Genomic DNA, 20,933 nt, shown 5'->3' on the forward strand with positions numbered 1-20,933 from the left:
TGGCAGTTAGGTTGATATCCTTTCATTTTAGCAAGATTAAGATTTCAAGTGTTCAAATCACTGCTAAAAATTATGTGGACCACATTTGAAATTTTTGCACCAAATAGTTGAAAAAAAAATTATCTGCTATATATCTTTCACAGTTTTTAGGAAACAAGTGGTTCACAGCTTTTTATTCTGCTTTTTCTGCTGATCTTAATTTTATCCTCCACATCCCACCCAAATACTATTTGTGCATACAATATTTCAGTAAATGTCAGTGTATTGAAACAATGCTGTTCTACTGCTACGCAGAGAAGAGAGTGGTATCATCAAGATTAATGTAAACATTGCAAGCACTGAATTTATTTGAACTCTTCAAAATGTGTGGTTTTATTTATGAAAAGCTAAGTAAAACATAAGCTTAGAGGAAGAGAAATATAAGGAATCAGTGTCCTCCACTAAAAGTGGAGTTGCTGCAGCTACCATATAATTATTTCAGTATGTTTACAGTTGGAAAATCTGGATGGATTTTAATGCAGCTTGTATAGAACAGGTATAACAATGAAGAGCATTTGTTTTGGTTTTTTTTTTCAGATCACCCAGGTCTAGAAAATGTGGTACAGATTGAGAAGTTTCAGGAAAAGGCTTATATGGAGTTCCAGGACTACGTAACAAAGGCATATCCAGATGATACTTACAGGTCTGTAAATTTAGATGCTTACTCGATTGATTGTCTTTTCAGAGTCATCGATGGTACTGATTTGTACAGTATTTAATGTAATAGATAATGTACATTTTCTTCTTACCTCCTTAAAGGTAAAAAATTACCTTTAGAACACTTCAAATATTATGCATGTGCTCATACATACTATGAGTATTATTTGTCTACTCATTCATTATTAATTTCTAAAATTAAATATCAGAAATAAATATTATTAACATTCAATTTGAATTGCACCTATTTGGAATATTTCATAATTTAGACTAAATCCAAACATTATACAGTCCATGTAATTGACAGGCATACTCACATGTTCTGTACTGTTAAAGACATGACTAAACATAAATTTGATGCTCTCCTGATTTAAATATTTAAGCCTTTCATTAACTAGATAGAACAAATTTTGACTAGTAATGTCCCTTGTCAATTTTTTCTCTTCTTTAACTAATAACTGCATTGTGAATAACACCAAAATCTGTGATCTGCCAAGTAACACTTTTTACCAAACTTATTTTCCAGACTGTCTAGACTTCTCCTCCGATTGCCTGCTCTTAGGCTGATGAGCGCTGCCATCACTGAAGAGCTGTTCTTCGCAGGACTAATTGGAAATGTCCAGATTGATAGCATCATCCCATATATTCTGCGAATGGAGACAGCAGACTACAACTCCCAGATCATAGGTCATGCCGTATAAAAGTAGCAGTCCAGGATTCTGTGCCATGGCAGTCATGGTGATGTAAATGCATACCCTGTCTCCAAGAGATGGTAGTAAGCCTTCCAATGCACCTTTCCAAAGAAGGCTCATCTTCCTCCTTTCCAGTACACTTGGGAAACGTGGTGGAGTGTATTATGATATAGGATCACTTCCTATTTTTCATCTATCTTCAAGGACTTGTAAATTAACTTGATATCTGAAGAAAGTAAGAATTGTCTATCCTATTTTTGTAGATAGACGGACTTGGAATATTTGTTTATGAAGTCCAGGCTTATGAGGAAACTGAAGAAGCTTTGACTGAACTAAGGTATCTTGAGTTAGTGTGATGTTTTAGAGAAATAAATTAACTTTCCTCTCCGAGTTGTGTTTTCAGTGTTTTGCTACTAGTTCATTCTTACTTATCAAATTGAAAATACATGATCAAACATCCTGAAAAGGCCAGTGTTTCCATGCAAACAAGACCAAACTTAGTTTTGGCTTTTGTTTTGAAGAGAGTTGTTTCTTGCTGAACTGAACACTGGATACCATTACAAGTTCAGGGAAAGTAGAGGAAGTTCACATTTTAAAATATTCTGTTGTTGATGCACTTGATCAGAAGTGAAGCAGTGAAGGGTCGGTACTGTTTTGCAGGTACACCAGAACACTGTGTTGTAGCATCACATCTTAGTAGACATAAGCTGGTTTATACTATGAAAAACTGACAGAGAAGTGTGTACTGCAGGTATTCAAAGACAGCATACTCCTTTTTTTCCTGGTCTCAGAACTTAAAGCTTTTTCACCCTGCCCTTCCCTCTTTCACACTCAGTGCCCAGTGATGGAGGCATTCTAGATGCCTCTTGACTTGTGCCCGTGTCTTTATTTTTTTATTATTGTTAGCCTTTGGGTATGTAGTTCTCTTTTTCAACCAGTCCTGAATGATTATTTTTTAAATTTGAGTTTGTCAAATCCAGTGCCCCTCCCTATAGGAGCATGGTCTCTGCTGCTTTTCCTTTCCTCATTAGAAATGGGTCTAGATACTCCATACATGTTGCCTGAATCATACTCCATGGCTCCACCTAAGAATGAATTTTAATGTTTTTCAGTCTTGAGGCATGTGACTCACTTGACAAGTAATACTGACACATCCCTAGCACATTTATTACCTGTTACTTAAAGTGAGAGAAGTATCCCAGTGAAAGTGTTGGTCTACTTCAGACAATAGCATTTAGGATTACCTGAATCTTGGATCAAGTCCAGGTTCTATTTAGCACAAACTCTTTCTTTCTCTGGCAAAACTGGTGAGGAAGAGCCTCACCCAATCAAGAAACACATGGTTGCACCAAAAATTGCTTAGCCAGAAGATCAGCTTAAAAGGAAGCCCTTGCCCACTCTGCAGTAGCAGCTCCAAGACCACCCTAACACCAAGAGACTACTAAATGAGAATTGAGTTCTGTAGTTCTTGCGTTCTGTAGTTTTTCTCAGCACCTGAGGATCACAACCAGTCAAAAAGAATCTGAGAACTGCCTCTGACCCTGAATTTCTGTGTTCTTGTCAGTTCTACTAACTGAGCTGCTTGGATCTTCCTCTATCCAAGCTCTGTAATACAAGACTGTATCATAGAATCACAGAATCAGAGAACGGTTTGGGTTGGAAGGTATCTTAAAGCTCATCTTTTTCCAGCCCCCTGCGTGAACAGGGATGTCTTCCACTAGACTAGGTTGCTCAAAGCCTCATCCAACCTAGCTTTGGACACTTCCAGGGATGGGCCATCCACAACTTCTCTGGGCAGCCTGTTCCAGTGCCTCACCACCCTCACAGTAAATAATTTCTTCCTAATATCTAATCTAAACCTACTCTCTTTCAGTTTGAAACCATTCCCCCTTGTAGTCTCTTTCCATTTTTCTTGTAGGCTCCCTTCAGGTACTGGAAGGTGCCTAAGCCTTCTCTTTTCCAAGCTGAACAATCCCAATTTTCTTAGCCTTTCCTCGCTGGAGAGGTGCTCCATCCCTCTAATCAACTTGATAGCTCTCCTTTGGATTCACTCCAACAGATCAATGGCTTTCCTGTGCTTGGGCCCCCAAACTTGGATGCAGCACTCCAGGTGAGGTCTCACTTGAGTGGAGTAGAGGGGCAGAATCCTGCCCCTCACCCTGCTGCCCACACTGCTTTTGATGCAGCCCAGGACACAATTGGTTTTCTGGGCTGCAAGTGCACATTGCTGGGTCATGTCCAGCCTCTCATCCAACAGCACCCCCAAATCCTTCTCTGCAGGGCTCTATTGATGCTGGGGGCTGCCCTGTACCCAGGTGCAGCACCTTGCACTTGGTCCAGAGCAGGTCCCTCTGGATGGCATCTCATCCTTCAAGTGTGCCAACTACACCACTCAGCTTGGTGCCATCTGCAAACTTGGTGAGGGTGCACTCGATTCCTTCATCTGTGTCATTAATGAAGATACTAAATAACACTGGTTATTAAATAAGACAGACCCCTGAAGGACACCACTTGTCACTGATGTTCATCTGACTCTGAGCACTGACCACTACCCTCTGGATGTGACCATCCATCCACTTTTTTATCCATCTAACAGTCCACCCATCAAATCTATCTCTCTCCCCTTTAGAAAGAAGGGTGTTGTGGTGGACTGTACTACAGGATTGGTCATATCCAATCCACAGAGCAATGCACTCAGAGCTGTGGACCCCTAATGGGATGGAGCCACCCCCTCTGCTGTGCCTTGGCACTTACTGACTTGCTGGAGGACAGCTTTTAGTGTGGAGCTGGCCATGGCAGCTGAGCTCTCTTCCCACATGGAATGTGGTGAAACTCTACCTTGTGTTGGAATGTTTTGGGGGAGAATGTTGTGCGGGAATGTTTTGCATCAGAACCTTTTTCTCTGGATTTCTGTTCTTGCTTCCCCTTTGTGCCCTAGTCTGAACACAAGTTAGCTGACTGCAGTAATGCATGAACTGCCATCACACCACTGACTGCTGGGTCAAGACTACTTTCTTAGGATGTGTTAACTCATAAGTACAAAAACCTTCATCAAGCTTCACAAGAGGTTGTTCAAATTCAGGCATTTGTGTATTATGAGGGACAAAAAACCCACCCATTTTATGATCTTGGATACCTCTGACATTTGGACCTCTGAAGAGCCAAAGTGCATACTTACAACACATTGCAAGCAGCTCTGACTACTGGTAAGTGACCTTTTCCCCAAAAAAGTTTTCTTACATTTTCATAACAATATATTTTCATCATAAGTTCAAGATTGATAAAAAGGTAGGGTGCAGCCAGTCTGTGCTGCCTGCCAACTAATCTCTCTTGTCTTCATGATGATCTAGAAGCTGCATCTCATACTGGAGATTGTTAATTCAGTGTTACTCACTTTGTTCAGCATGATCTTCATTAATTATTTTAAAATTATTTCATTAATCATTCTTAAACTATAAATTCATGTTTTTGATAAGGAATGAGGCCTACCTGGGTTTTCTCAGGAATGGGAGCTTTAAAACAGCTAAATACGGGAATGAACATGGTTTTTCCTTATTTATATGTGTTAACCATTGCAGTCATCTGACAGTAATGCACAGCTCATGGAAAAGCTAAATGGTGAACTTCTGGTTTTGTTTTGGTTATTTTAAGATAACTGCTGCTCAGTTAAATGGAGCATATCAAGTTACCTTCAACTCAGGCCCCTAGTGTTTCTAACACTATGATGACATGATCTCACCACCTGTGTGATTTATTGTCATTTATAGTCTTGTGAGAGAATGTTCTTTGGTACTGAATGAAAGGCTGGCAAATATTACTGGTTTCTGTCAGTAACATTGTCAATCAGCTAACAGAAATATGAGTATTGAAGCTCACTCCACCATGGATGTTAAAATACCTCAGTATTTTTGTGATTTCACCTCTAGCTTATTTTTCAACTTTTTGATCTTTGGCAGTCTTGACAGTTTTCAGAGCTAATCAGGATTTAACCAAACTGTGGCATTTACTAGCCCAAAATAAGACGACTCTTTGCTAATGAAAGGACAAGTTTAGTTTCAACAAAATTTTCAGTGTTAAGAGCAAGAAAAATAATATAAATCACATGAAAGGAAAAAAAACAATTTTATGCATTTTAAAATCCTATGATTTAAAGGTGAGAGTACTGTTACACATAATAAGCTTACTAGTTCAAATATTTTTCATGAAACTATATGTTGCACATGTGTATGTGGGTTGTTTCATACTGCTAAAGTTCCCAGTGCAAATAACTGTTTTATATAAACTTTTTTCAAAAGTACATTCATTGCAATACCTTGCACAGTTACAGACTTATCTGTCCATACATTTATTATTGTCGTGTGGTCTTCAGTGTCAGTGAAAGTCAGTCTGTTCATTTTGAAACTGGTCTGTTCATTTTGTTCAGCCTTTGGAGTTTGGTAGTACATCAGTTTCAGTGTAAGCAATACAATGTCACTGTAGTTGTCTTGCTGTTGTATAAAAAAAACTCACTATAAATATCTTGAAACCTGGCTAAATTGGAAAATTCTATTTTGGATGTATTTTTAAAAATAAATTGTAACTTTCTATTATAGAAAACAATTGCAATATCCTATTAGTTTGTTAGTGTTTTATACAGATTGTCTATAGACCTAGAACACTGTATATGATTACAAAGAGTTTGTGGATCTTTCACATTTTTTTTAACAGTATGTAGTATTGTCAGTTATATTCAGTCTCTGGGATTTGTGATAGCTGCAATATCTTGCTGTTTGCTAATATTTGTTGCTATTAACCCTTTGTTTCCATGCTTACTACTTTCTGGCCTATGAATTTGAAAATTAATAATTTATTGTAAAATTTAATTTACCAATGATTTGGTTTTTAAAATACTATATAAAAATATGTATTGTAATGAACCCTGATCACAGATCTTCATGTCATATAATGCCATAATGGATATTTGGAAATTAGTATTTGATTCATTATGGATCAGTTTTACATTGAAAGTTATAGTATGGTTGAAAAAAGTTTTTTTTCTTTTGAAAGAAACAGACCTCAGATGTTCAAGTAAACTTATCTCAATTTTAAATATTACTGGATAAGCAATTAATTTATTAATGACTTGATTGTGAAAATGCTGATAACCTGCCACAAGTGTACTGAAACCTAAGACTTGTCACAAAAGAGATGCTGTGGTTAGAGGACAGAGCACAGAACACAAACCACTTGTGTTAAAAACTAAAAAATTTTCAATGAGAAACTTCAACCAGTAGACTTTATGTTGAAATGGGTATATTTCCACACTGTGAACTTGGCCAACACAACCTTTTCCTAGTCCCATTTTCCTTTCAAGTTTAACACCACCTACTTAATTTTTCACTTCAACTCCTGCTTTGTCCCTTCCCATAGGCCCAATTGTGATAGCGACAGTGCCCAGCAGCTTGGCCTCTTCGTGCTGATCAGCCAGTGCCGGTCAGCACTGAAGGATGTGTTTACTGGGTGCACTTCCAAGTCCTGCCTGCTCTGACAAAGTACTGTGGGTCTATTTTTGCTTTTGCCTGGCCTGTGTAGCCTTACCCTTGTGAAGGTCAGGGAAGTAGTTTCTGCACCTTGCCAGACCAGCCTTGCAGCAACAGCAACATCCACACAGAACAATCAAAGGTATTTCTTCCTGCAGATGCAGGATCAGGAGAAGGTAATGGGGCAAGACAGAGAAGGCGGGGTGGAGACGTGGACCAGACAAGAGATACACATTCCTTAACAGCCTGCTAGAATTGGGAAAATCCAGGAAGACACAAGACTCTTCTGTTGACCATCAGCCACAGTCTGCATGGGGTGAGAGGTCACTTCCCCTATCTCCTGATTTTTGATCTAAGCAATCCTGGACTCCTTACTGCCAGTTTTGGCAACTCTTTTCTCATCACAGATCTTGTGACATATGTGAAATAAGAGATTGTCAGTAGACATTCCTATTAAAAAGGAGTTTTCTTCCCCCTATCCTGAAGTTCTTTGTATCTTGCTGACCTTCACGTGTGAGCCGTAGGCAAATGTTATTTTTACAGATTATGCAGACAGGGAGCCAAATCGCAGTGTCCTCATCAGAAAATACCCTTCAGCGACCTCAACAGCGGCCTGCAGCAGGCTCGCACCGCCGGCTGCTGTGTTCGCACAGGCCGGGGGCGGTGGCACCGCCCGGGCCGGGGGGGCGGTCCCGGGGCGGCCCCGGGCGGGCACAGCGGCGGCCCCGCCCGAAGATGGCGGAGTACGTGCAGGTGCTGAAGCGGGCCCTGAAGCACATCGGCGGCCACGGCGGCGCCCGCGGCGCCATCCTGCAGCTGCTCAGGTACTGCGGGGCCCGGCGCAGGCGGCACGGCCTCCCCGCTCCCTGCTCTCGGCCCCGCGGGGTCACCTTGGCGGGGGGTGGGCGCTGCCCCGCGGGAAGCGGGGCTGGCGGGGGTGGGGACACGGCACGGGGCGGCCACTGCTCCGCGCGCCGCCGGGGCGGAGGGCGGCGGGCGCTCCCTCACGGCGGGAGGTGCGCGGTGCCGGGCAGGCCTCGGCAGGAGCCCGCTCCGCCCCGCTGGGGGAGGTGTGTCCGGCCGGCAGCGGTCCTGTGCTTAGAGCCGTGCCGGGGCAGGGCCCCTGCGTTGTTTTCTCTTCTTTAGGCAGCTTGGAGGGTTCCTCGGCGCTGAGCTGTCAGTATTGCCCAGGCAGGTTTTCCTGGTGTCCAGCCGCAGGCCTTAGTCCCACTGCCACAGCCGTGTCTCTGCTGTAGCTGCCCCCAGCGCTTCTCCGTGCGCCATCGCGCCCTTTGCTCTGAGTCACCTCAGGCTGGCAGTGACTTACTTGAACTGTGCAAGCCTGAAAGCCGTGCATCTGCTGAACCCCCTCGGTGTAGATCAGGGAATTACTTCATGTGCCGGACCGGCTCTAATTCTTTAACACCGAACTGCACGTCACATCTGCCTCTTTGTCACTGGGTTGTCAGCACTGACCTGTGCTCAGCATTGGATACCCCCTGGCCCTAGTGGCACTTCGTGCAAAATTGGTTGCAGCCTTTGTTTCCATTCAGTGGAATAACATGGCTGTGTGCCTTCATCCCCAAGTACAGAACCTTGCACTTGTCCGCCTTAAACTTTCTTCTGTCGTTTTTCCCCACTGACATCTCATCTCTTCCTTGTGACAGCACACTTGAAGCTGCTCCCAAATAGGAGTAGCTGCAGGTTTACTAAGGTACTCTTTTTTCATTCAGGTCCTTGATGAAATATAAGGTGGAAGTGTAAATGGTATGTGATCCAAATTCACCAGTGTCAGTAACCTGTATTGTCTTTGTAGCTGGTCCCGGAAAAAAAATAGAATGTTTAGAGTGAATGTTGTAGGCCTGATTAAGTGCCAAAAAGCCTTTTTTTAATCAATAGTGGAAGTCAGGAGTAGGGGGTAGAGATGCTTTGCAAATATGAAGTTCCTTGCTGTATACCAAGGGCTTTCTTATGTTTGAACAAACAAACCAAACTTTCTAAGTCTTCTTGAAGATTGTTTTTTTTTTTCTCACATGTCATAACGGCCCTTTCTCTATTTTTTCTTGTAGTTTAAATTGATCTGTTTTGAGTGGTTGAACATAACATTTTGCACAGTTGCTGATCAGGCCTCATCATTTTTGTCATATATAGCTTTAGTAATTGTTTTGTTCACTGAAGACAGCTCAGTTCACCTGTGCATTCAAGGATCAACTTGTCTTTTTTTTTCCCCCACATGTCACTTAATTAACAGCTCCCTATTGCCTTGTGACATCCAGGTGTTTCTCTTGCAATGAGGCACACAGTGCTTCAGATCTTACTAGTCTCCAGGCGCATCACCTTGTGCTAGACCTTCATACCGTTGAATTTCATTCTGGTGGTATCACTACAGTCCTGAAGTGATACAGTACAGAATTTCCTGTATAATATATTCCTCAATAAGGTAATATCATAATCTGTCAGACCCCTGTGCTTTCTGGAGGAGGAATTTTTGTTTTGGTTTTGTTTTGGTCAGGAACCCTGTACAGTGTTAAATAAGGCTACTATCAACATTCTTTGTGAAACTTGCCTGGTATCCTCCAACCAGCTCTGTATTCTTTCAGTTGAGCACTGTATTGCCCCCCTTATAATTATTATACATTTTAAATTATTTTCTCCTTTGTTTTATGGCATGATATTGTATGCTTTCTGAAGTTAGCTTCACTTCTGTGAGGTCTCAACTTTGCATTCCTACTAGCTGTGAGGACAGGCAGCTTCTGGCTTCTCTGTCTCTACTGTAAAAAGCAGCTCAGATAGACCTCCCTCATGCACAACTTCATAGAGGGAAATTTCAAGCTGTTAAGCAGTATGACAATACATGATTTCCCTAGCTAGTATTTTATGCTATTGTAATTACTGTTTTCTGTCACAAACCTGCTCCCCTCCACCCAAGTTGTTTTCTCCAGTTTGTTTTCCTTCTCAGGCTATAACTATGACACTGGCAGTTTTCAAGAAGAAATTGAGCTGGGGAAAAGAAAGGGTAGAAGAGTTTGAGTCTTAGGTTTCATCAGAGTGCCTCTTCCTAAGCACATCTTAATGAATGTCTTGTCAGGGATCTTTTGTGAGTCAAAGATTGCAGGCTGTGTCAACACCTTTCTACCGTACAGAAAAAGAGAGCAGGTAAGACTGGGGGCAGTGCTCTCCTTTTTTTCACGCAGAAGATTGACCTTACTGCTAGGTGGAGAATCACACCCGATTCTCATAACTACACTAACCTCAAACATAGCTGCTGCCTCCTGTTCACCTTTCAAACCATTAAGTCATCTGTCCCAGCTCAAGGAATAGACTTGGTGTTTAAAGGAAGAGTAATCAAGGTGTTCTTTCTTGCAACAATTGATATGTTTAAGAAATAATTATTTCTTGAACTCGGAAAAATTATTTCCCGCAGTCAGGAGACTTTTCCTCTGAATTTCCCTGCTTTTCTCCTACATGTTTTCCACTTAGGTGGCTGCAACAAGTTTATGTGCAGTAAAAGTCAAATTATTAAGAGTCTGTGTGGCTGGAAACATTGTCCTTATTCAAGTCTCAGTGAAAGTGGCTGGAAAATGTCCTCTGGAAGCTATACATACCTCCTAGTGTCTGATATCAATATTCGGGGCATGAAGTCAGGACAAGGGCACAAGAACCCTTACAAGAAATGGAAGGGAAGAAGAAAGGGAGAGCAGCAGGGAGAGCTTCTTTTTTTCTGAAGCTGGGAACTTGGGCTGGTATAGCTGAGCCAGAGGTATCTGAGTGTTTCTTTGACAAAGGAGAGATGTGTCAGAGAGTCTTTCTACCAGGGACCACAAATGTTTAAAATGAGTTCTCGGTGGAATGATTGTTGCTTTCACACACCCTGGGAGAGAAGACAATAGCTAAATTCCCAACTATGGAAGTGTGCATGTGCACATCCCTTCTCTCCCTTGGGACTGATTTGAGAATGTATACAATACTACAAAAAACTAAAACTTTTGCAAGTAAGCTCTTCCTTACGTAATTCTGCCTGAGATGAACGTCAGTAAAAAGAAAAGCAAAGATGCAGATCTGGGGGAGAAGATCACTTTAGTAATTTTAAGGTTTTATCATTAGAATTTGAATCATAGATTCAGTTTAATTATTGATATGTACAGTAATGTTAAAACACGTTTTGTATAAAGAGCTGAAACTGGTACACAGCTTATCTGGGTCAGTGTAAGTCTCACAGAGTGGCAGGTAAATGCTTGCATCTTTCACAGTTATACAAAAGTTAGAAAGTAACAATTGTACCTTAGGGTTTAGGGTATTTCCTTGGCAAGTGGCTACAATAGCTTAAAATATTACTATTGCTGTCTTGGAGGTTAGTGCCCACACAGACGTGTGAGATCTCTTAAGCTTCTTCTGTGCTGACCACCTTCTGTGGCAATTCAGGCTGAAATGGTAGCTATGAGTAATTGAGAAGGATGGTAAGGTCTTCAACTAAGTGAATTAAAGTCCCATGTGACTCTGGGACTTCCACAGTATTTAAGGTTTTGTGGGTGTTAAATTGTTATATTGCAGAGTTGCTTTATCTTCCTCTATAGAGAGCTTTTAAATAAATAATAGTCCCCAAAAGCCTTTTTGTATGACTTCTATCATCATGTCAGTGGGGTGCACATTAGCTGCAGGAATTGGTGATTATGTTTTGCAATCCTTAAACTTGAATATTTTTTTTAATATCTTTACCTAAATGTGTTTAGGAGTTGTTATTACAGATTTTTACCAGCCCCTGGGAAACCTCTGTCACTTCATTCTGAGAGGACATCAGTTGAAACCGTTGTTTTGATAATTCACAGGGTCAATGATTTGAAGACTGGTAATCTGGTAGGAACAGACAAATATGGAAACAAATACTATGAAGACACAAGAAACTTCTTTGGTATGTGTGCTAACGTGAACACCTCCCAGCAGACTGTTCCGCTTTTACAGAGCTTGTGTGGTTTCTGCTAATGAAATAGAACTTGTTGCCTGCCTGACTTCCTTGCACTTAACTTGTGTGGGCCTTGCACTTAACTTGTGTGGGTCTTTAGACAAGGGACTCACAGAAATGCTTTGACATCTTCTATTTCTCTATTGCGTCCCTCAGTTCATTTGCAAACACAGTCAATCTGAAACAATAAATATGGGATAAATAGAAGCCAGTCAGATGCTCTCCATGTAGGTAGAGCTATATGATAATGTGATTGAGAGCTGAATTTGGTCCTTGACCTAAAAGCTGATAGCATAACAGGTGGGGGAAGAAAGAGAACAGCCTTTAAAACTGCCTCACAGCTGTACTTACTTGTATCATCACTTCAGGGCAGAGAAACACAGGGTAGCCTAAATTTCCTATTACCTTAAGTAACTGGATTTTAAATAATGTTTTTAGAGTACTTGAAAAGGTAGCACCTAAAGCAATGCAGGTAATACATAAGCAGTTGATACTGGTTAGTCCAAGCTACCTGCTGACTGTAGGTTACCTTGTAGGGTAACCAGGAAAAGTACTTGCTGGTTAACATTGCTTGGTAGTTCAATATAGCTGAAATTTAGTTTAATCTTAGGTTATCAGTGACAATGTCCTTTTGGAAAAGGCTTCTCATAATGGAGAAAAAATCCCCAAACCTGTTTCTCTGCCTGAAAATTTTGTGAGTTCCTATTTCTCATTATTTATACAATAGCTAATATTTGCCTACTTGTGAGAGGATTAGATTCAGCTATATAAAAATACAGTAACAGTGGAAATACAGAAGACTTGGAAAAATAAAAGCTGTGCTGACTGTAAAATAAGTAAGTGCCCATAATGGCAGATACTATTACTCAAAATGTTTTTCCTTGGTTTTCAAGAGTTCTCTCCTTTATATGAAAATAATTTTTATTTTTGGGCTAATACAATATTTCTGTTTGTGTATTTAAGGTCGACACAGATGGGTCGTATATACTGAAGAAATGAATGGCAAAAACACGTTTTGGGAAGTTGATGGAAGTATGGTGCCCCCTGAATGGTAAACCACTTGGCTTAATTATTTGGACAGACACCAGTTGTGTAATTGCCTCTATATTTTCTTGCATTACAAAGTAGAAATTTTAAAAAAAAAAAGTTTTCGGGTCACAGCTGTTCTATATATGACCAGAAGATTTTGTATTGCTTACTGTCCTGGTAGATGCACTCACTGCTTTTTGGGACAAGAAAAGCATTTTGCCAGCCAGATTGAGCAGGTTTTCCAATTTTCCTTATTAGTTGTGATTCCCTGTTAATGGTTTGGCAAAGCCTTGAGCCAACAGAAGTAAAAAAAAAAAAATTATTTTCTGTTCTAGGCAAGAACTTAAAGAACATAAGGCAATGATGGAACAACATTCCTTAATCCACAGCCATTAACACCACAGTTATTTAAATTTATATACATTGATATGATAATCAGCAGTAAAGGACCAGGATGCTCTGTATGTTGACTGCTACTTAACTATAATTTTTATTAAGGTTTTATTTTCTGTTCATGCATCTCAGTATAATTCTGTACAATCTTGAGTTCCAGGTGGTCTCTGGCCACCCAGCTGTTAATACTTTTTTTGTCTTCCTAGATAAGTCACACCATAAAGTAGCATAAAGTAACAGTGTATGCTAGTAAAAACAATCTCTGCGGTTCTCCAGGAACAGCAATAGCACTGCAGCCCCAAAGCAACAAAAGGTGATATGAAGGAAGAGGTGTTTGGGTAGTCTAAGCATCAGTATTAGCAAACACTGGGTTTTATTACTCCTGTGATACATGTTCTGTGCCAAGGCTGAGATTGATTATATGAACTCCTAAACTCTCACTAGAACACTTAAGAAGTGTGTGGGTAGATTCTCTAGGTAGTCAGTTTTGTTTTAAATTCTCTCAGCCTTATAATTATAATTAATGTATTTAATGCTTTTTTCTGTTTGATTTGGTAAGAGCTGAATGGCATTGTTTTTAGAATCTCCAAGATGTTCATGCCTTATTTGCGTAATAACTGTTCTTTGGTTCTAGTTTTTATCCTTTCACTGTTAGACTGTGCTGGTTTTCAAGATGTTCCTTATTTTAAGGCAAGGGGTTTGTTTTGTTTGATTTTTTTTTTCCTTTGCTCGTGCTTATGCAATGTTCATTGCCCCTTTACAAACCTCAACAAAGGGTTTCTTCCTGAGTATCAAAGGGATCTTTCAAGGGTTAAGTAGCTTATTTATTTCATAGAAATTAATGAGGTAGAAAGCCTTGGTTTCCTATCAATGTTGAAGAAATTGCCCTAGAAGAGGCAGTAAACCTTTTATTATTTTTCAAGACTGGTGAGTGCAATGAGGCATGAAAGGGTAAACAATCCTGTGTTCTAAGGTATTTTTGTCAGGAAACTTAGTTGTGCAGTACCATTCAGGTTTGTGGATTTGTTTTGTTATGGTTTTTTTCTTATTGCTGATAAATTTGTATGTCTTGTAACAACATGTGTTTATACTTATGTAGGAATCCTAGCTTTGTGACACATCTAAATCACTGATATGTAATTCCATACTGCTTAGATCCATCTTTAAAAAATAGAAGTATTTTGACAGGGAATAAATGGTGTCTTTTAGGGTTTTTTTTAATCATTATTATTTTTATCTGATGCTATACTGTCTTAAATTTTTAACATGACATATGCTTCTGAATTGAGACAATATATTGTACAAGCTGCTGTCAATGTAACAGTAGGGTTGTGCAGCTGTACAGGTTTTTGCACAAAACCTGAATGGTTATTTTGGACCCAGAAATTTGTTGGAAATAAATTAGACTGTGTGTAATTACTTCTGTTAACAAGGGGATTAATTAATATATAGTATAATAGTATGATACATGTTTTTCATCCTTGAGTTGACTTGGAAGTGTATAAAGTACTGCTGTAACACCTGGGTGTGATCTGAATACTTATTCTAAGTTTTTTGTTTGTTTTTTTTTTTTTTTTTACTCCAGGATGTAGTTGATTCAGCTCAGTGGATCATTTTGTGGGTGTGTTGTTGTACCCACTGCAGGTGGAAGCAGGTTTTACTACAGTGTTTATGCTGATGTTACTTTCAGAAAATATTTTGCAACTGTCGCTCCTAAAGATGACACTTTGAACAAAATCAAAGTTTAAGACCAAGGCTAACCTAGAATTTTCAGGTTTTTCTTTTTTAAATAGTAAAGCTAACTAGTCTGTAATGATTTTGTAGTTCTCTTATAAAAATGCTACTGTATTTAGGATTACACTGCTGGTTATCTTACTGATTACACCCTTACACAGAATACACTGCATTCTAAAGTATAATTTTGCAGTCAGTTGTGTGCCTTCTGGATTGTGGAATATGAATTATTGTTCAGATACAATCAGGTGAACCTCATGCATGATGAACTAGAAAAAAACATTTTGGTAGGTTGAAAAGTTTTGAAAATGACTGGAAAAAACAATGCTACCTTTTACCTCCTGTCAGATACTAAAGAAAAGAGAAAAGCAGCAAGAAAAAAAATCTTATATGTAATAACATATTGTTGTACTGTTTTTAGGAACTAGTGAATATTTTCAGTGTTCTGAAATAATTGATGTAATGTCTCCTGACAGCAGATATACTGAAATTACAGTCTGAAGGAAATCAAAGTATTGTTTTGACATATGTCTACTATGCAGGGAATCAAGACTGTTGCTTTTCTAAACTGTTGCCACACTAGAATATGTAGGTTTGTGGTTTATTCTGATTTAGTTGTGTTATTTAACCTCTTTGTTACTCTGGGTTTTCCTTTCTTGTCTTCAAAATCCAAATGTCAGTGTCTACTTCACTGGAGACAAGTTAATTAGATTTTTTTAAAAATGCCTTCAACACTTGCCTGAGGAATGCTTAGTATTCACTTACTGTAATGCTATACAAGATATCGGGCACATTTTTTTTCCCTTTTACACTTTTAGACAGAAAAACCAAAATACTTGTTTTGTCTCCTGCTGGTCAGAGTACACTGTTTGCAGGAACTCAGTGCTTCCATTTTTGAACACACTGATCATGTGCACCCTGTGAACATATAAACCATAGAGCTTAAATCCATTTATACCAATACCTGTATGGACTCTGTTTAGTGCTTTCATAGATGTTTTCATTGCAGAATCACTCTAATCATTGGGCTGCGTGTTTAAACTATTTGTTTAGTGTATTTCTGGCTAAATGTACTTTGGTTTGTGTTTTGGCTAGATACTTAGCAAAAACAAATTGACAACTGGTTAAAGTGTACATACTAGTTAAAAATAAATTGTTCTTTCAAGATCGTCCTGTGGGGAAAGAAGAATTGTAATTTGAAAATAGTTTTTCTGTTTTGTAGGGACACTTCATTTTGCCAGCACTGTCCTTTGTATTTGTAGTAGCTGTCCTGTACTTCAATGTTTATTTCCTTGTGGTGCAAATCTGACATCTTTGGGAGGACCATCAGCAGTACTGACTTCATATAATGAAATATTTCAAGTTTACCTTCAGTTTAATAATCTGCATCCTCTTTGTTAGTTGATCTGACAGCTGAAAGGGAGAGGAATGTAGCACCTCAGACTCGAAGTGCCAACACACTAGGAAATGTAAGGAAATGTGTGATTTTCCTGTAAAAATGCTGCTTTTCAAGTCTGCCTTCAAGGGAAACAGAACAAAAAGATTGCAGAAAAGGAAGGAGAGTAAAATTTCCATCCTTCCTGTAGCTTCATAATAAATTTGTGGGGTTTTACAACTAGATTAAATGCTAGTTTGGTGTTTTCAGGTAAATGCCATCTCATTGCTATACAATAACTTATAGTAGCTTATATGAGAAATTAAAGTTATCTTCCATGTGTAAACAAACACATTTTTTGTCCCTTTTTCATTCTCTGCCTATTCTTCTCTGCACTTTGACCCTAATGCACATCTTCATTTCTCTTGTCTCATTGCAACATGGTGAACTTGTTGAAAAAAGTGGATGTTAATGAGTTGGCAAACATCCTCAACTTACGTAGTCTGTGCCTGAACCTTGCAGATGCACATATGGTAGTAGCTACTGAGTTTGTGTAGCAGCAGTTCTTGTTTGACAGCTTGTACATCATAGAATTGGCTCCGATCCCTTGTAGCTTCAGGTTGAAATCAGCTTGCTTTTAAACATTTGTTAAGACTTGGGAGAAAATTTTACATAGTCTTGAGAGCATTTGAAGATACTTTGAGGTGTCTTTCATCCCTTCACTCAAGGAAAAATGCAGAGGCTTTCCTGGCCTCACTCTGCTTGGTAGTGACTGCTCTCTGATTCAGGAAGCTGCTTCAGCCTCTTCAGAGCTTCTGCTACTCTCCTGATTTTTTTTGCTCTGTGTAAGTTTTCTGCTTTGTAGGTTTGAAGTCATTAATTGCTTTTGAAGCCTATTTTTCCATGCATGGATTTATAGGCGGAGTTTGTATAGAAATCTGGCCATCTGCAGGATGTTAAATCTCTTTATTCATGCTATTCAATCTAGTGCATGAAAAGCTTTTCTTGAGCATCTGGGAGTAGTCTATGAGACATCAAGGCTTCAAAAGATTCTTTGAGGAAGGTTGTCAAGGGGAAAGTCTCCCCAAAATAAAGTTTTCAAGATTTTAAGTGGAGAGTGGGAACTTTTATTTGAGAGAGCAGGCTCTGCAAATCAAAATGTTCTTGTAAGTCACATATTGGGCTTCTAAAGGGAATCTGTCATGACCTGGTTTAACCCTGAAACTCTTAAATATAATTCATAGTAGATTAAGTTATAAACAAACTTTTGAAATCTCTGTATGCATTTCAATACCTGTACTGACATGTCTTGTCAGTGAGCAATTTTATTGCTACTTTTCAGTGAGAAAATGCAATTTAAGGATCAGTTTTGCTACTTATTTAAATTTGAGACTGATTTCATTTTGTGTTACAGAAATTCAGAAAATCCTGAAAGTAAATATATTAATTACCCCCAAATACTGTATTTTAAAAGACTTTGTGGATTTAGTCTTAAAAAAGCTGCAAAACAATAGTTTAAATGACAGATAAAGCTACTCTCTGAAATGATACTGTGAAACCTTTCTCATGTTTCAAGGAATGAGTGTATGGTATTAAGTACACGTGTAATAACAGAAGTGCCAGACATCATGCAAGCTTGGAATCTGGTTGATTTCAGCTGAGCATTAATACAGTAATTGTGCTCCACCTACTCCAGCCTGTCTTTCAGGGGCCTTTGGAACTGCGTTTTTTCTGACAGTTTTCTGTTTGTTCAGTTGGTGTGCATGGCTCTTGGAGGAGGATGAGGATGGTGAGGCATGGTGACAGATGTGTAAAGAGGAATTTGTGTGCAGGATCCCTATCCACTGTTACCAGAAGCATCACTAGGTGCAGGTGTGTGAGTTTAAGTTGCCTCTGTATGTGTCGTGGTTTAACCCCAGCCAACAGCCAAGCCCCATGCAGCCACTTCCTCACTCCCCCATGAGCAGCATCGGGACAAGAATAGGAAATGTAAAAGCCAGGAAACTCGTGGGTTGAGATAAAGGCAGTTTAATAGGGAAAGCAAAACCTGCACATGCAAGCAAAGCAAAGCAAGGAATTAACTCCCTGCTTCCAATGGGCAGGCAGGTGTTCAGCCACCTCCAGGAGAGCAGGGCCCCATCACGCGTAACAGTGACTTGGGAAGATGAATGTCATCAGTCCAAATGTCCCCCCCTTCCTCCTTCTTCCCCCAGATTGATATACTGAGCATGATGTCATATGGTCTGGAATATCCCTTTGGTCAGTTTGGGTCACCTGTCCTGGCTGTGTCTCCTTGCAGCCTCCCGTGCACCCCCGATCTCTTTGCCAGCGTGGCAGTACGAAAAGCAGAAAAGGCCTTGGCTCTGTGTAAGCCCTGCTCGGCAATAACAAAAACATCTCTACGTTATCAACCCTGTGTTCAGCACAAATCCAGTAACCACTGTGAAGAAAATTAAATCTACTCCAGTCAACACTTTTTTCAAGTGAATTTTTTTTTTTTTGTACTAAAGTTATAGCTGAAGTTGTGGTGTTTTTTTTTTTTTTTTAAATTAATGGTTGGAAGCTATTTGAAAAGATTATCAACCTTCTGTAGAGCTCTTCAGATTTAGAATATACCTGCCAGTCTATTTCTCACCACTTCCACTGTGGTTTTGTTCTACTGTATTAATGACATGTACTGGATTTGTTGCTAAAGGCTGAAGATGTGTTTTTTTAGGCTCTCTAATACAACTGGAAGACTTCATATTTTTAGGTCAAGTCTTTGCAAAAGCTGATTAGCAGAAGTCTTTTTAATTCTACCTCAGTAAAAAAATACACAAGCTTGCAAAAAAGTCATAACTTCACTTTTGTCATTACTGTGCATATAGTATGAAGTACATGTGAACTAGCAGATAATTAAAATATAATTCAGATATGAAAGTTGCTTCAGGCACTGAAATAGAAATGGGATATCAGTTCAGTTGGTCCCTGCTGTAGTGTTTAAGTAAATTGTTAGGGAAAATGCTTTGCTTGATGATTAATGTTGCTTGCACAGAGAAGGATTGACATTTAGTTCATAGGTAAAGGCTAATCACTGTAATCACTTGGTAATTACCCTATTGCTGATTGGTATTCATCATTTTATTGTGCAGTCAGTAAACATTTACATGCTTGTTTTAGGTGTACTTGCATCGTTAATCCATATCCCAAATGGTAGTCTCATGAATGCTTTGGAAATGGTATTGAAATTGCTGCGCAGCATGGTCTTCTGGTAATTAAAAACAAAACAAACCCTCAAAACCCAACAAATCAAAAACCCAGAGAATAAAACCAAACCTTGTGATTTTGTCATTCATAGGGCCTGCCTTGACCTGGCTGCCTGGTTAAAGCCATACAAACACGTAACAATGTACTCTGCCTAAATACTCAGCATACAAACAAACAGGAAATTTGAACTCAGGTGTGCTTCCAATTGCATTGAGGCAGAACTGTTTTTTATCAGTTAGGTTTGTGTAACTACTTTAAATCAGTATCCTGTAGTCTCATTCAAAGCCACACCGGATTATTTTTCTCCTCTCTCAAAGAAATACTTAGTGTCTCTTCAGAGGAGAACCCTTGGGAGTCAGGAGATAGGCTTCTTGGAGATCATGTAAAGTTCTGTAATAACAATGTGTCTTTTTCCTCTTAAGGCATCGCTGGCTCCACTCAATGACGGATGACCCTCCGACTACTCATCCACCAGTTGCTCGTAAATTTATCTGGGAGAACCATAAATTCAACCTGAGTGGCACTCCTGGGCAGTACGTGCCTTACTCTACTACTCGCAAGAAGATCCAAGAGTGGATCCCCCCTAAAACAGCCAGCAAATAACAGCAACAGAAATGTGACTTGCCTCAGCTTTGGCTTTCAGTATAAATTGTAACTTCATTGATGGTTTGTTCAGAATAAAAGCCTCCTATAACAGCTGTAGTTTAGCTTATTGAATTGGAGGGGAGAACAAGTGAGAAAACATTGGGAAGAGGACAGAACACATGACAGGTCTTAATCTCATGAACACACTGGGCTTTTTCTCATATCATCAGCATCCTATCTTCACATAAGCAGCTCTCAGACTCTTCTTAGCATGATAACCATTCCTGTGACAGTCACTCCTCACATTTGAAATACAGCTTTCTCGTGTTTTGGTGTTATCCTGTTACAGTCTCTGCATGGCAAATAATGCACTCCTCATATACTATTTTAGGAGGCTATCTCTCTAAATTTTTATAAGTTAGAATAATAAGGTCAATCAAGGATTATAGTTTTTACTCATAAAATGTGCATGAGTATGTTCATGAGTGTGCAAAAAGCATTGCTGTATTCCAGTATGGTATGATATACAATATAAAGCTTGTAAGACTACATTAATAAATGACATCTCCACCCCCTAAGAGAGCTCAGTCATAAGCAGAGGGCCCTCTGTCACAAAAATCTTTTGTTGCTTCTGTGTTGCTGAGATTTATTACAAGGTATTCTCATAAGGCTTTGGGATGAGCTGTTTGTCCTCTTGTGACAAG

At 39.5% G+C, this 20,933-nt stretch overlaps 2 protein-coding genes across 9 annotated transcripts in view; both read left to right on the top strand.

Annotated features, from left to right (window-relative positions):
- The window catches only part of NR2C1 (nuclear receptor subfamily 2 group C member 1), a 51,364-nt gene extending 49,588 nt beyond the window's left edge, over positions 1-1,776 (top strand). For all 6 annotated transcript variants that reach the window (XM_027657404.1, XM_027657437.1, XM_027657422.1 and 3 more), the window contains 2 exons: positions 577-682; positions 1,223-1,776. In XM_027657404.1, the coding sequence (XP_027513205.1) occupies positions 577-682; positions 1,223-1,397 (281 nt within the window). In that variant the 3' untranslated portion in view covers positions 1,398-1,776. The remainder of the gene's footprint in view (positions 1-576; positions 683-1,222) is intronic.
- Positions 1,777-7,599: 5,823 nt separating this feature from the next.
- On the top strand, positions 7,600-20,340 carry NDUFA12 (NADH:ubiquinone oxidoreductase subunit A12). 3 transcript variants are annotated; one of them, XM_027653665.1, is made up of 5 exons: positions 8,657-8,674; positions 9,996-10,063; positions 11,734-11,816; positions 12,831-12,918; positions 20,067-20,340. In XM_027653665.1, the coding sequence occupies exons 1-5, from the start codon at positions 8,672-8,674 to the stop codon at positions 20,245-20,247; spliced, it is 423 nt and encodes a 140-aa protein (XP_027509466.1). In that variant the 5' UTR covers positions 8,657-8,671; the 3' UTR covers positions 20,248-20,340. The 3 variants fall into 3 exon arrangements, with proteins under 3 accessions (XP_027509449.1, XP_027509466.1, XP_027509458.1); XM_027653648.1 differs by lacking the exons at positions 8,657-8,674; positions 9,996-10,063 and adding an exon at positions 7,600-7,731; XM_027653657.1 differs by lacking the exon at positions 8,657-8,674 and having other exon boundaries at positions 9,969-10,063.
- Positions 20,341-20,933: the final 593 nt, after the last annotated feature.

Source organism: Corapipo altera, unplaced genomic scaffold, assembly GCF_003945725.1.
Source record: "Corapipo altera isolate COAL_440 unplaced genomic scaffold, ASM394572v1 1, whole genome shotgun sequence".
Classification (NCBI taxonomy): Eukaryota; Metazoa; Chordata; class Aves; order Passeriformes; family Pipridae; genus Corapipo; species Corapipo altera.